The sequence below is a fragment of the Pan troglodytes genome, chromosome 1 (genome assembly GCF_028858775.2).
Source record: "Pan troglodytes isolate AG18354 chromosome 1, NHGRI_mPanTro3-v2.0_pri, whole genome shotgun sequence".
NCBI lineage: Eukaryota > Metazoa > Chordata > Mammalia > Primates > Hominidae > Pan > Pan troglodytes.
Genome location: NC_072398.2, coordinates 69,443,845 through 69,458,776, shown reverse-complemented (window position 1 = coordinate 69,458,776; position 14,932 = coordinate 69,443,845). Strand labels below are relative to the sequence as shown.

Below are 14,932 nucleotides of genomic sequence, written 5' to 3'. Positions count from 1 at the left end.
TTTTCTGTATCAGTAATGTTGTCTGCATTAGTACATGCAAATGGATATCTGTTTTCATGAGATATTGGTCTGTAGTTTTCTTGTATTGTCTTTGGTTTTTATACTGGATAATCCTGGCCTCATAAAATAAATCTGAATATATTGCCCGCTTTGCTGTTTTCTGGGAAAGATTATGTAGAATTGTATTTCCTTTTTATTTATTTTTGTTGTTTGTGTGGATCTTTATTTTCTTAGTTTTTTTAATTAAGTAAAATTGCATATATGGTGTACAACATGTTTCAATATATGTATACACTGTAGCATGTATAAGTCAAGCTATTTAGCATATGCATTACCTCACATATTTGTTATTTTTTTGTGGTGAAAACACTTAAAATCTACTCTCCTGGCAATTTTTAAGTATACAATATGTCACTATTAACTGTAGTTACCAAGATGTATAGCAGATCTCTTGAACTTACTCCTCCTGTCTACTGAAATTTTGTGTCCTTTGACCAACATCTGCCCAATCCCTCCACCTCCTAGCCTCTGGTAACTACTATTTCACTCTGCTTTTTTAGATTCCACATGTAAGTGAGATCATGTGTTATTCCTCTTTCTGTATCTGGCTTCTTTCATGTAACATAATGTCCTCCTGGTTCATCCATTTTGTCACAAATTACAAGATTTCCTTCTTTTTAAAGGTTGAATATTGTTACATCGTGTATATATACCACGTTTTCTTTATTTGTTTATTGATGTACACTTTGTACAGGGTGATACTGTCCTAATAAAATGAGTTGGAAGTATTCGCTCATCTATTTTCTGGAAAAGGTTACATAAAATCAGGTTATTTTTCAGGGAGAGAAGTTAATTTTTAAAATGTTTGATATTACCTTATAAAACTATCTGGGCCTGGAGACTTTTTTCCAGAAGAATTTAAATTATAAAATAAATTGCTTTAGTAGATATAGGACTATTCAAATCAGCTATTTTATCTTAGTCTTGGTATTTCGTGGTTTTTGAGGAAGTGACTCATTTAAGTTATCAAATGAGGAATTGGTTCACTTCATCTAAGTTGTCAACTATATGTATAACATTGTTTATAGTATTCCCTTATTATCCTTTTGTTATCTGCAGGGTCTGCAATGATAATCTCCTATTACATTTCTGATATTGGCAGTTTGTCTTCTCCCCTTTTCATTAGTCTTACTAGAGATTTATCCATTTTATTGAACTTCCCATTCCTAGAGAATAAGCTTTTGGTGTCACTGGTTTTATCTCTTGTCTTTCTGTTTTCAAGTTCGTTGATTTCTTTCTTTTATTTTCTTTGGGTTTATTTTTGCTTTCTTTTTCTATTTCTTTAAGATGGAAGTTTACTTTATTGATTTGAGACCTTTTCTAATATAAGCATTGATGCTATGAGTCTCTACATATCACTTTAGCTGCATTTCACAAATTTGAACATATTGTATTTTCATTTTCATTCAGTTCAAATATTTTATAGTTTATTTTGAGATATTATCTTTCACCCATGAATTATTTGGAAGTGTGTTGTTTAATTTCCAAGTGTTTGGAAATTTTCATGTTAACTTCCTGTTACTTCTTTCCAGTATAGTATGGTCTTAGAACACAGTATGATTTCAGTTCTTTAAATTTGTTAAGGTTTGTTTTGTCAACACAGGATGTGGTCTAGCTTGGTAAATGTCCATGTGTCTTTGAAAAAAACATGTATTCTGTTGTTTGGTGGAGTTTCTATAAATGTCAGATCCAATTGATTGGTGGTATTGTTCAGTTCTTCTGATCCTTGCTATCTACCGATTTTGTTGATTACTGAGAAGAACACTGAAGTCTGTAACTGTAATCTTGGATTTTGTCTATTTCTCCTTTCATTCTGTCAGTTTTTCTGTTGTGCATTTTGAAGCTCTATTGTTAGGTGTTATCCATTTAGGATTCTTACATGTCTTGGTGAATTAACCCTTTTATCATTATGAAATGTCTTTATTCACAATTACTTTTTTTGCACTGAAGTGTACATAATGCACTGATATCAGTATAGCCATTCCAGTTTTCGTGTGTGTGTGTGTGTGCGCGCACGCTTGCCTGGTATATTTTTTTCCATCCTTCTAACCTACCTGTGTCATTATATTTGAAGTAAGTTTCTTGAGACAGCATATAGTTTGATTATTTATTTATTTAATTTATTTTTTTGAGACGGAGTTTTGCTCTTGTTTCCCAGGCTGGAGTGCAATGGCATGATCTCAGCTCACCACAACCTCCACCTCTTGGGTTCAAGCAATTCTCCTGCCTCAGCCTCCTGAGTAGCTGGGATTACAGGTGTGCGCCCCATGCCTGGCTAATTTTGTATTTTTAATAGAGATGGGATTTCTCCATGTTGGTCAGGCTGGTCTTGAACTCCCGACCTCAGATGATCTGCCCACCTTGGCCTCCCAAAGTGCTGGGATTACAGGCATGAGCCACTGTGCTCAGCCTTGTTTGATTATTTTTTAATCCACTCTGACAATCTGAATTTTAATTAGTATGGTTTGGACCATTTATGTTTAATGTGATTATATATATGTTTTTATTTTAGATCTGCCATTTTATTTTTCTGTTTGTTCCCCTGATTTTCATTCATCTGCCTCCTCTTTCTTGCCTTCTCTTAGGTTATTTGAACATTTTTTAGTATTCCATTTTATCTACTATGGTGTTTTTTTTTTTTTTTTTTTGAGACAGAGTCTTGCTCTGTTGCCCAGGCTGGAGGGCAGTGGCACAATCTCGGCTCACTGCAAGCTCCGCCTCTCAGGTTCACGCCATTCTCCTGCCTCAGCCTCCCGAGTAGCTGGGACTACAGGCACCCACCAGCACACCTGGCTAATTTTTTTTAATTTTCAGTAGAGACGGGGTTTCACCGTGTTATCCAAGATGGTCTCAATCTCCTGACCTCATGATCCGCCCACCTTGGCTTCCCAAAGTACTGTGTTTTTATCATATCTATTTGTATAGTGTTTTTAGTGGTTGCTTTAGGAATTACAGTTGTCATTCTTGACTTTTACAATGTACTTAATCAGCATTTTACCACTTTGGAATGTCAGTGTCTTACCCTACTATTTAGATCTTTTTACCCCTTCCTTTTTCCTTTATGCCATCCTTGTCTTATATATTACACCTACATACAATTTATGATGTTAGTTTTTGCTTTCCATCTTCAAGAATATTCTTTAAAAGTTCAAGAGAATAGTTGTTATATATACCCAGATATTTATCATTTCTGTTGGTCTTTCTTTTTCTGATATTCCAAGTTTCCTTCTGATATCTCCTTTCTGTCCAAAGAACTTCCTTTAACAATTATTTTTGAGTAGGTATGCTGACCATGAATTCTGTTTTCTTTATTGAGAATATATTTATTACTTCATTCTTGAAGGCTATTTTGGCTGTATATAGAAACCTGGGTTCCCATTTCTTCTCTTTTAGCACTTTAACAGTTTCATTCTTCTCCTTTCTGCCCTTCATGGTTTCTGATGCAAAATCCACAGTAATTGAAATTGTTCTTCCTTTATAAGTAATGTGTTATTTTTCTTTGGCTACATTCAAGATAGTTCTTTGTCTTTAGTTTTCAGCAACTTGAGTAGAACCTGTCTAGGCATGGATTTCTTTAGGTTTATCCAGTTTGGGTTTTGGTGAACTTCTTGAATCTGTAGATTTATGTCTTTCACCAAATTTTGGGTGTTTTCAGCCATATTTCTTCAAATTATTTTTCTGCATTATATTCTTTCTGTTCTCCTTGTGAGACTCTGATGACACAAATGTTATATCTTTTGGTATTGTTCCACAGTCCCTGAGGCTCTGTTTTGGGTTTTTTGTTTGGTTGTTTTTTTTGTTTTTTCCCCCCCAATCTTTTTTTCTCTTTTGTTTAGATTTGATCATTTCTAGGGATCTGTCTTCAAGTTCATGCATTCTTTCATTTCTGTTCTGCTATTGAAAAGACAGCCAGGGATCTCAATATTCATTATAAAAACTTTCATTTGATTCCTTAATAATTTTTTATTATGATTGCTCCATCCTCAGTTTTACCCTCCAGAATATTTCTGGTCTTCTGACAGATAGAGGAGATGTAGTTGCCTGAGTCCTTGGAATAGGGGAGAGTATCTGGAGATCTAAGTCCTGCTTACACAGACTTTCAGCCAGTGTGCTTGTTTTCATTCCCATTTTACCCCCTCAATTCCAAAAACCTTTTAGTACAAATTTCTGAGTTTTTGAGGTATATATTGTATAGATTTGGGTTGCTTCTCAATTTTTTCACTACAAGCTCAGGATTCCACTTTCTCAGGACTGCTTAATCGGTTGTCACTTGTCTGCTTTCCTGTACCCAGAAAGTAGATGGTGCTTTCTCCTCTTCTGTTCTCTTTGACTATAAAGATTATATCCTAAATCTCTTTATTATTTTGGTGGCATTTCAGAAGGGAAATTAATAAATTGTGAATTCAAACTGTCATCTTTACCTGGAGTCAGGAAAAAACTATAAAACCTAAATTTTATGTGCTCATATAGGAACTATAAATGATAGTTTTTCTTTGTCTTCTGTTACATTTTAGGATGAGATCCCCACTGGAATGCCATGCCTGGAGTCAGTGACCATAGGTGATGATATTTGGGATGAGAACTGGTTACCTCTACAGGCTAAGATGGGAAAAGGAGGTGATGCTGCCTCCCATCTATTTACTGCAAGCCTTGGTGGAAAGAATCAGTATTCATCATGTAAAGAAATGCCACAGAAGGTTAGATCCTTGGAAAAATAGAAAGCAAATCAGGCCGGGCACTGCGGCTCAAGCCTGTAATCCTAGCAGTTTGGGAGGCCAAGGTGGGTGGATCAGTTGAGCTCAGGAGTTCATGACCAGCCTGGGCAACATGGTGAGACCCTGTCTCTACTAAAAATAGCCAGGTGTGGTGGTGTGCACTTGCTCTCCCAGCTACTTGGGAGGTTGAGGTAGGAGGATCAGTGCTTGAGCCTGGGAGCTGGAGGTTGCAGTGAGCCAAGATCATGCCACTACATTCCACCAGCTTGGGTGACAGAGTAAGACCCTATCTAAAAAAAAAATAGGAAAAGAAAGCAAATCAGTACTGAGAAAAGGAAATTTAAATTTAATTGTCTAGGTCCAAGAAAGCTATATATTCTGGAATTCAAAAGTATTTATCAGGCCATAATTCAAAGAATACATGATTTTGAAAAATGGCAGTGACATGTAGTGGGACAGAGGATTCATCATGGGACAATAAACCATAGGCCAATTTTTGCATATCTGCCCTTTTAATCATTGTGATTTTTGTTTTATCATTGGCCCCTAGTCAAGGCCCTTAGGATCTGTAAATAAATGAAAGAAACCATTTTCTCTAATTCTACTTTTGTTGCTTTAGCATTGTAATATAACCCCTGGATTTCTGGAGTCAGCATATTTGCTAATATTAGGCCTAACTATATATATTTGAAATTTATTTTCCACTGGCTATAAGAATAAGTATCTGAAATTATGTTGCTCCTTCATGTTTGTGCTATTTAAGTACTAGGTGATCATGAAAAAAATCATCTAGCCATGAAAAAGATATTAAAGAAAAGACTACAAACAGAGTTGTATTTATTTTTGAGATCCATGTGTTCAGAGTTCAAGATACTGGGTATGGACCAATAAAGCAAGGAGGAAAGTCACACTGATATAGAAAATTAATAAATACCTTTTTTAAAAATATGTATTGCTTTCTTGCATTTATCTTGCCCAAGTTATCCTCTTTTTGGGTCATGTTGCACTTTATCTCAGTCTGTTGTTGCCATTTTTTCATTATAGGACTGGTGTTTTTCTACCCCTAAAGATACATGGGATGATTCTTGGCAGCCTTCAGGCCTTGTAAATGGAACGAAAGTAGAAGTTCATAAGCCAGAAGTACTCGGTGCTCAGGAAAAAAATACTGGCACAAACAGGACTCAAAAGGTAAATGTCTAATGCAGGTTATTGGGACAGGTTTGCATAAGGAAGTCCTTTCATTTTTAGAAAGCAAAATTGTCTCAATTTACATATTTTGATATTGCCTATCTCTTAACAGCTTGCTGTAGCTGTTACTGTTGATGATAAATTTGACTTTTTGGGCTTTGTACTAGAGTTACGAGTGGATTTGCACCCCAGAATACTTGTGGTTAATGACCTCTCTCAGCAGTTGTAGAATACATATACATAAAATATATGTTGATTTTAAAATGAAAACATAATTACTTATTGCTTCAGAAGAGAATCCTGAGCCTAGAATTTTAAAAATGATTAAACCTCTCTTAGAGATACAGAAAATTGGGATTTTCCTGTAACTTAGTCATAATTTTAAGCTCTATATTTGTCGCATAGTCTAGACTAGTTTCTTCATTCACATTGCTTTGGCAGAAAGCAGTAATCCTGGCATAGAATCTATTTGTTTCAGGTTTCCTGAATATATTACGAGCATCCTGAAAGCAGCAGGACAATTTCTGTGAATCATGAAATTTGGCTGCCAGGCCTCTTTACTTTGGTGTGTTACATTGAAAATAAAGAGCTTAAGTCTAGAAGACTTGTTCAAAAGCAGATCTAGGGAAGATGAACCTTCTAAGTGACACATTTCCTTCAGACTGTGGTTACTTTTGTATGAGAATGATAAAGTCATTCTGTATTTCATAGAATGGTCTCTTCCAGAAATGTAGCTTACTTAATGCATGAATTTAGTTTCAGGATAAAGTAGGCTTTTATATTTTGTTTCTCTTGTCTTTTTTTTTTAAATACAGCTTTATTGGAATATAATTGATATACCATTATAATTCACTGTTTAAAATGCACAATTCAATGTTTTTAGGGTACACAGCTGTGCAGCTATCACTACAGTCTATTTGAGAATATTTTCATCACGCTCTCAAAAAAAACCACCCATGACCATTAGCAGTCATACTCCTTCCCTGTCCTCTCACAGCCTTAGGCAGCTACTTACTAATCTGCTTTCTGTCTCTACAGATTTGTCTGTTAAATGGCACACAGTATGTGGTTTTCTGTGATTGTCTTCTTTCACCTAGCATTAATAATGTCTTCAAAATTCATCCTTGTTGTAGTATGAACCAGTACTTCATTCCTTTCTATGGCTGAATAATATTCCCTTCTATGATATACCACATCTTATTTATCCATTCATCAGTTGGTGGGAATTTGGGCTGCTTTCACATTTTGGCTATTATGCTGCTAAGAATGTTCAAGTACAAGGTTTTGTGTGAACATGTTTTAGTTTTTCTTAGATATATAACTAGGAGTGGAGTTTCTGGATCGTATGGTAATTCTGCTTTTAACATTTTGTGGAATTGGCATACTGTCATTCAAAGTGGCTGCAACATTTTATGTACCCCCCAGCAGTGTATGAGGGTTCCAGTTCTCCATATCTTCACCAACACTTATTGCCTGTTCTTTTGATTATGGCCATGCTAGTGGATATGAAAGTTTTTCTTTCCATATCCCTGATGGCTAATGATGTTGGGTGTCTTTTCATGTGCTTATTGGTGATTTATCTTCTCTGACAAGATATTCAGATCCTTTGCCCATTTTTAAAGTAGGTTGTCTTTTGTTATTCAGATATAAGAAAATATCATATTACAAGTCCCTTATGAGATATATTATTTTCAAATTTTCTACTCTTCTGTTTTTCTTTTTCACTTAATGGTGTCCATTGCAGCACAAAAGGTTTTTTTAAATAAAATCCAATCGATTTTTTTATTTGGTTGCTTGAGCTCTTGGTCTCCCCTAATAAGCCATTGTCTGACCAAAAGTTACAAAGATTTACACTTGTGTTTTCACATAAGCATTTTATAATTTTAGCTCTTACATTTAGGCCTTTGATCCATTTTGAGTTAATTTGTTATGGTGTGAGATAGAGTCCATCTTTATTCTTTTGCATGTGGACATTCAGCTGTACCAGCACTAGTTGTTGAAACGATGATTCTTTCCCCATGAATTGTCTTGGCATCCTTATTGAAAATCAGCTGACATAAAGATAGGGTTTATTTCTGGATTCTTTTTTTTTTTTTTTTTTTTTTGTAGCCCAGAGGTCCTTTATTTTTTTTTTTTTAACACCTATTATGCCATGAATTCATAGGGGATAGGTTCCAGCAGCTCAGGCTCCTTCCCATTGGTTCTCACAAAGTGTGCTTCTCTGGGTGGAGCAGGCTGGCGCTTTAGTTGAACCCAGGTACCTTTCTCTTTGGCTTCTTTCTTTTTCTGATCATTTTCCTTCACACGTTTCAGGAAGCTATCTCGGCTCTTAGAGTGCTTAATGTGCTCAATACGCACATTAATTCTCTTGGCAAGAATCTTGCCCTTAACTTGTTTGTTTACAACGATGCCAACAGCATGCTGGGTAACATTGTAGACTCTTCCAGTTTTGCCATGGTAACACTTGTGGGGCATTCCTTTTTGAACAGTACCCATTCCCTTGATGTCTACAATATCACCTTTCTTATAGATTCGCATATATGTGGCCAAAGGAACAACTCCATGTTTTCTAAAAGGCCTAGAGAACATATATCGGGTGCCTCTCCTCTTTCCGTTTGTGTTCGTCATTTTGGCGAATTACTGGAAGATGGCGGTTCCGGCCGAAAGGAAAGGCTATTTCTGGATTCTTAATCCTATTCTCTATGTGTCTGTTCCTATACCAGCATCACATTGTCTTGATTACTCTAGCTATTTAATAAGTTTTGAAGTCAGGAAATCTGAGTCCTCAAACTTTTTCTGTCATGTAGTTTTATACTATTAATTTATACCCCACGAAGAGAAGTTACAAAGGTAAAATCTTTACTGTATCATAATGAACTTCTTAAGGTATATTTCTTAAGAAAGTTTTCTTTTTCTACCCCTTTTTCTATTCCTATTCTAAAGCAACCTGTACTTACCATGCAGGTTGAATATCCCTTATTCAAAAGGCTTGGGACTGGAAGTATGCTTAGGATACAGTCCTCTCCTGCTGTCTGTATCTTCAACCTCTTTCTACTGGAGTGTTCTCATAAGCATTTAAACATGTTAGTGTACCTTCCGTCTAAACAAAATTTAAACATTCCAAATTTTTTAAATCCCAAAGTCCTCTCTAGCTACCACACTTGTTTTTCATCCCCTATGTAGACAAACATGTTTTGCCTTTGAAAATTATGAAAGTACTACATATGCAGGATTTTAAAATTCAAGTAGTTCTGAAAGTTACAGAAATAAGATATCCTTGCCTCTTCTAATCCAACTCCCATCATAAGCAGTTTCTTGTGTATCCTTCCTAGAAACTAAACACATACATGAGAACATAATACACATACTGTTCAGCACCTTTCCATTTCAGTACTTACAAACCTACCTCATTGCTTTAAACTCCTGCAGAGTATGGATATGCCACACTGATTTAAATAGTTCTGATGAATATCTATTTTTAAGATTTCATGTGACTTTAAACAATACTACAGTGATTATCCTTCAAGTCACCATCTATTCCCATGTTGCTAAATTAGGTTGGCATGTTTTAACCTTACAGTACCTGATTGCTCAGCAATATTTGAAAGTAATCTTGCGTTCCTTCTTGAAACATAATCTTCCTTTGGGTTTTGTGATGCCATGATCTTTTTTCCTCCTACCTCCCGATGTAATTTGTAGGCTTGCTCCCTGTGGTGTCTCCCAGAGTTCTGCCCTATGCCGTTTTCTTACTCCTTCCCATGTTTTCATTTATCTTAGTATGTAACTAGATAAGCACATGGCAACCCTATGTTTAACATTTTGAGGAACTACCAGGATATTTTCCAGAGCAGTGGTGCTATTTTACATTCCTACCAACAATTTAAGAGTACTCCAGTTTGTCCATGTCAACATTTGCTGTTCTTGCCAACAATTGTAATCATGTCTTTTTTATTATAGCCATTCTAGTGGATGTGAAGTGATTTGGGGCATTTGTTCATGTTTCATAAATCATGAACATGTTTGTTGAGACTAACCTGTAGTTCCATCTTGGTGTATTTCCAAACAACTGTGAGGGAGTCAGTCATTTATAACTACAGAAGAATAAATCTGGTAGAGCAGTGCTTCTCAAACTATAATGTGTATACAGGTCACCTGGGAATCTTGTTAAAATGCAGATTCTTATCCAGCATATCTGGGGTAGGGACCAAAGCTCTTCATGTCTAGCAAGCTTCCAACTAATGCTGATGCTGCTGATGAGTGAACACCACTTTTGAGTAGTAAGGCTCTAGGTTACTGTTAGAAGGGGAAGACTTATTTTCAACTAATTGCTTAAATTTACTACACATACTTGCTTTCAGATGTCATACAAATTTAAAGTGAAATTCAGAGTGAAAGCTATCAGGATGCATTTAAATATGTGTCAACAGTGCATCTTTCTTAAATCATATTTGTCAAGAAAGAAGATATAGCTTTTTAAAAATGTTTCTGTATATTATCTATTAAACAGCTAAACATAGGCAGTAGGGCATAATGTAAAAAGCACTGGTCTGTGAGTGCTATAATCTAGGGCCTAGTCTTTACCACTGATTAGCAAGTTTAAACAAGTTACCTTTTGTGTCCTGAGCTTGTCCACCTGTGAAGACTGATTTGAACTAGTAATCTCCCCAGCTTAAAAAATTTATGATATTAATAAATATTGATTTACTTATTATTGCAGCTTATTGAAAGAATTCACTCATTCTCAGCCTCATTTTAAATGAAGATAAACTTAAAAGGTAGCTCAAGTATACATGTGAATTGCATAAACTATGCAAAAATTTGAGTCCAGGTCTTTGGTTTCCTGAAATAACATCTTGTATGGCCCAGTATAGCTATCTGGAGTTTTAGAATTTCTTTTTTGCAACCAAGAAAGGTTATACACACAGGCATTTATATATTATATAATTATATAAGCCACATTCATGCCAGCCATCTTTGAAAGTGAGCAGCTATAGATTTTTGCCACAGAAGGAACATTTGCTGATATTAAATGTGTGATGCATATGAGCCAGAAAAACAAGCCTACATCTGTTTGTACAATTATTGTTTCAGTTTGCTCTAGGCAGATCCCAGACGATAAACCACTTAGTTTAGCTTGTTACAGCTTGGTCTGATGGGGTCCTCTTTACTCATGTTAATGCCAGTTGACATCACCAAAGATCAATGCTATTAAATGACCATAGAGTACACTTACTTCAGCAATGACTATATGGTAGGAAATGGGGTCTAATTCATAATGGTTAAAATTTGGCACTCCCTTCATTTAAGCTCAAGTTCAATCTCAGTTTGGAAGTTCATCTTTTTCTCTCAAACCCTGGCCTTTTTGTCCCTTCTGAGGAGCATGCAGCTCTTGCCTCCTTTCATGGCTAGCTGCGCACACACAGTTTCCCTGACTGAGGACTGAGTGCCCCTTAGGGACAGGGATCCTGTCTGACTGGGAGGTGGTGTGGTAGAGCACAGAGAACATAGACTGGCTTAAGTTCAAATCTGCACCCTGCCATTTACTGATGGACGTTGGATAACTTAACCACTCTGTAAAAGCATTATGCTAAGTGAAAGAAGACGTAGTATCACCTACCTAGGACACCTGTTCTGATGTTCAAATGAAGAAACACATGCAGATAACCTAGCACTGTGCCCGACACGGGGTGCTCAGTGAACATCACTTCTCTCGTGCCCTGCCCCTCTTTCCCAGCCTGTGTATGTTAGCACTCAGTGCCCTGTTTGCTTATGGGATGTGTTCCATAAATGTTTCTTGAATTGAATTTATGTTCATTAGGATAGAGAAGGACTTGCTTTTTCTAGAGAGTATCTAGGTTATTTTTTGTGTGTGTGTGTGATGGAGTCTCACTCTGTCGCCCAGGCTGGAGTGCGGTGGTGCAACCTCGGCTCACTGCAACCTGTGCCTCCCAGGTTCACGCCATTCTCCTGCCTCAGCTTCCTGAGTAGCTGGGACTACAGGCGCCTGCCACCACGCCCAGCTAATTTTTTTTGTGTTTTTAGTAGAGACGGGGTTTCACCATGTTGGCCAGGATGGTCTCGATCTCCTGACCTCGTGATCCGCCCGCCTCGGCCTCCCAAAGTGCTAGGATTACAGGCGTGAGTCACCGCGCCCGGCTGAGAGTATCTAGGTTCTTGAAAGTGAGTAGTTTTATTTATTTATTATAATATGGAAATATTTGTATTTTGCTTATAAGTAAGGAAATAGGGCTTAATTATTCTTATACTAACACTTTTCATGTTTTTGCCCCATTTTTCCCATTCTGCAGCAACTAGACATAAATGGTTCTTCAGATTCTTCCACACTGCCCAAATTGGAAGAATTCTGTACCTCTCTTACCCAGTCAGAGCAGTCAGCAGATGGGAGCCAGTCTGAACCCAACAACAGTCAGACTCAGCCAAAGCAAATTCAGCTTTCCACAGCAGCACCCTGTTCAACAACTGCAGTGGATGATTCCGCAGAAAAGCCCTCTGGTTCTGGTATGTTTGTGTGTACTTGTGCATGCTCACAGTTGACAAACATGATGGTTTGCCATGTTGCTAAAAAAACCTTCATTTATCCCTTGCAAAATATACCTTGAAACATTACTGACCTTAGCATTTGTGTTAAGTCCTTGTTTTATGTTTGGGCTCAATTGTTCCTTTAACTTTGCCACTCTTCTTTTTTTCTGCACTTTTGTTTTCTTGCCGGAGGGGTGGGGCGTCCCATTTGTATAGAGTAAAATTTGCTGGTTGTCAAGTGTATAGTTCTTTGAGTTTCGACAAATTGATAGTCTCGCCATCACAGCCATAATCATGATAACATTTCCATCAGCCTGAAAAGTTTCCTTGTGCCCCTTTGCAGTCAGTCCCATTGCCTACTTGCCTCTGGCATGTCACTTTCCCTTTTCTAGAATTTCATATAAATGGAATTATATGTAGTTTTTATGTCTGGCTGGCTTCTTTCACTTACGGTAATATTTTAGAGTTTCGTTTATGTTGTGCCAGTATCAAAAAGTTGCTCCTATTTATTTGCTGAATAGTATTCAGTTACATGGATATACCACAATTTACCTGTTTACCAGTTAATGGACACCTATGTTGTTTCCAGAATTTGACCATTATGAATAAAGCTGCTATGAACATTTGCACATAGCTCTTTCTGTAGACGTATGTTTTTACTTCTATTAAAGGTATACATAAGAGGCTGGGCACGATGGCTCACGCCTGTAATCCCAGCACTTTGGGAGGCTGAGGCGGGTGGATCACGAGGTCAGGAGTTCAAGACCAGCCTGGCCAAGATGATGAAACCCCATCTGTACTAAAAATACAAAAATTAGGCAGACACAGTGTCAGGAGCCTGTAATCCCAGCTACTTGGGGGAGGCTGAGGCAGGAGAATTGCTTGAACCCAGGCGGCAGAGGTTGCAGTGAGCCGAGATCGTGCCACTACACTCCAGCCTGGGTGACAGAGTGAGACTCTGTCTCAAAAAAAAAAAAAATTATATATGTACACACACATAGGAGTCGATTTGCTAGGTCATACAGTAACTGCATGTTTAACTTTTTAGAAACTGCCAAAATGTTTTCTAAAGTGATTGCACCAATTTGCAGTCCCACCAGCAAGGAATAAAAGTTCCAAGCACTCCACATCCTTGCCAGTAGATGTTATTGTCGATCTTTTTAAATTTTGCCAGTCTGTTGGGTATGTAGTGGTATATTATTGTAGTTTTAATTTGCATTTTCCTGTTTACCACGATGTTCACCATCTTTTTTGTGTGCTTATTTGCCATTCATATATCTTCTTTAGCTAAGTGCCTGTTCAAGTATTTATTTACTTTTTAAATTGGGTTATCTTCTTACCTACCTGTAGAAGTTCTTTGTTCTGTATACACATTCTTTGTCAGGTATAAATATTCCTCCAGTCTGTGGCTTGCCTTTTAGTATCTTTGGAAGAGCAAAAGTTTTCAAGTCCAGTTTATTGATTTTTTTCTCTTTACAATTTGAGCTTTGTGTATCTTGTTTAGAAATCTTTAACTCAAATAACTAAGATTTTCTCCTACATTTTCTTATAAAATTTTTGTAGTTTTAAGTCTGAGATCCAATTCAAGTTAATATTTGTATAGGGTATGATGTGAGGATCAATGTTTATTTTGTTTGCATCTGAATGTCCATTTGTTCCAGCACCATTTGTTGAAAAGACTATCTCCAGTAAATTGCCTTGACACCTTTGCCAAAAGTCAATAGGCTGTATTTGTGAGGATCTGTTTCTAAAATTTCCATTTTGTCCTCTTGGTCTATATGTCTGTTTTTGTACTACTATCTTAATTACCATGGCTTTATAATAAGTCTTGAAATCACATAATGTTAGTCCTCCAACTTTCTTTTTCTCAAGTTGTTTTGCTATTATAGGCCCTTTGATTTTCACATAAATTTTAGAATTAGCTTGTCAGTATCTACACAAAGCCTGCTAAGATTTTGATCTGATTTTTTAAATTTAAGTTTGTAGATCAATTTGAGGAGAATTCTCATCTTAACAATATTAAGTCTATCCACATACTACATTTTTTGTTTTGCAACAAAGTTTTCATTAGAATGTAAGTTGTTCAGTTATACTGTACTTCTTATGTATAATTTTCATAAAATATTTTGTAAAAACCTAGGACGAATTATACGATTTTTAAAATTTAAAAATTTTTTTTACTTCAATAGGTTTTTGGGGAACAGGTGCTGTTTGGTTACTTGAAAGTTCTTTAGTGATGATTTCTGAGATTTCGGTGCACTCATCACCTGAGTGTATACACTGTACCCAATGTGTAGTTTTTTATCCCTCGAAACCCCCCACCCTTTCTCTTGAGTCCCCAAAGTCCAATGTATCATTTTTATGCCTTTGCGTCCTCATAGCTTAGCTCCCACCTATGACTGAGAACATACGATATTTGGTTTTCCATT

General features: G+C 36.6%; 2 protein-coding genes across 4 annotated transcripts in view; one reads left to right on the top strand and one right to left on the bottom strand.

Moving 5' to 3' along the window:
- The window catches only part of TDRD5 (tudor domain containing 5), a 91,872-nt gene that overhangs the window by 65,567 nt on the left and 11,373 nt on the right, over positions 1-14,932 (top strand). For all 3 annotated transcript variants that reach the window (XM_003308619.5, XM_514031.7, XM_009439117.4), the window contains 3 exons: positions 4,575-4,757; positions 5,820-5,963; positions 12,272-12,482. In XM_003308619.5, coding sequence (XP_003308667.1) covers positions 4,575-4,757; positions 5,820-5,963; positions 12,272-12,482 — 538 coding nt within the window. The remainder of the gene's footprint in view (positions 1-4,574; positions 4,758-5,819; positions 5,964-12,271; positions 12,483-14,932) is intronic.
- On the bottom strand, positions 8,074-11,302 carry LOC129135576 (large ribosomal subunit protein eL21-like). Its single transcript, XM_054656336.2, has one exon. It carries the CDS (start codon positions 8,589-8,591, stop codon positions 8,109-8,111), a length of 483 nt encoding a protein of 160 aa, XP_054512311.1. The 5' UTR covers positions 8,592-11,302; the 3' UTR covers positions 8,074-8,108.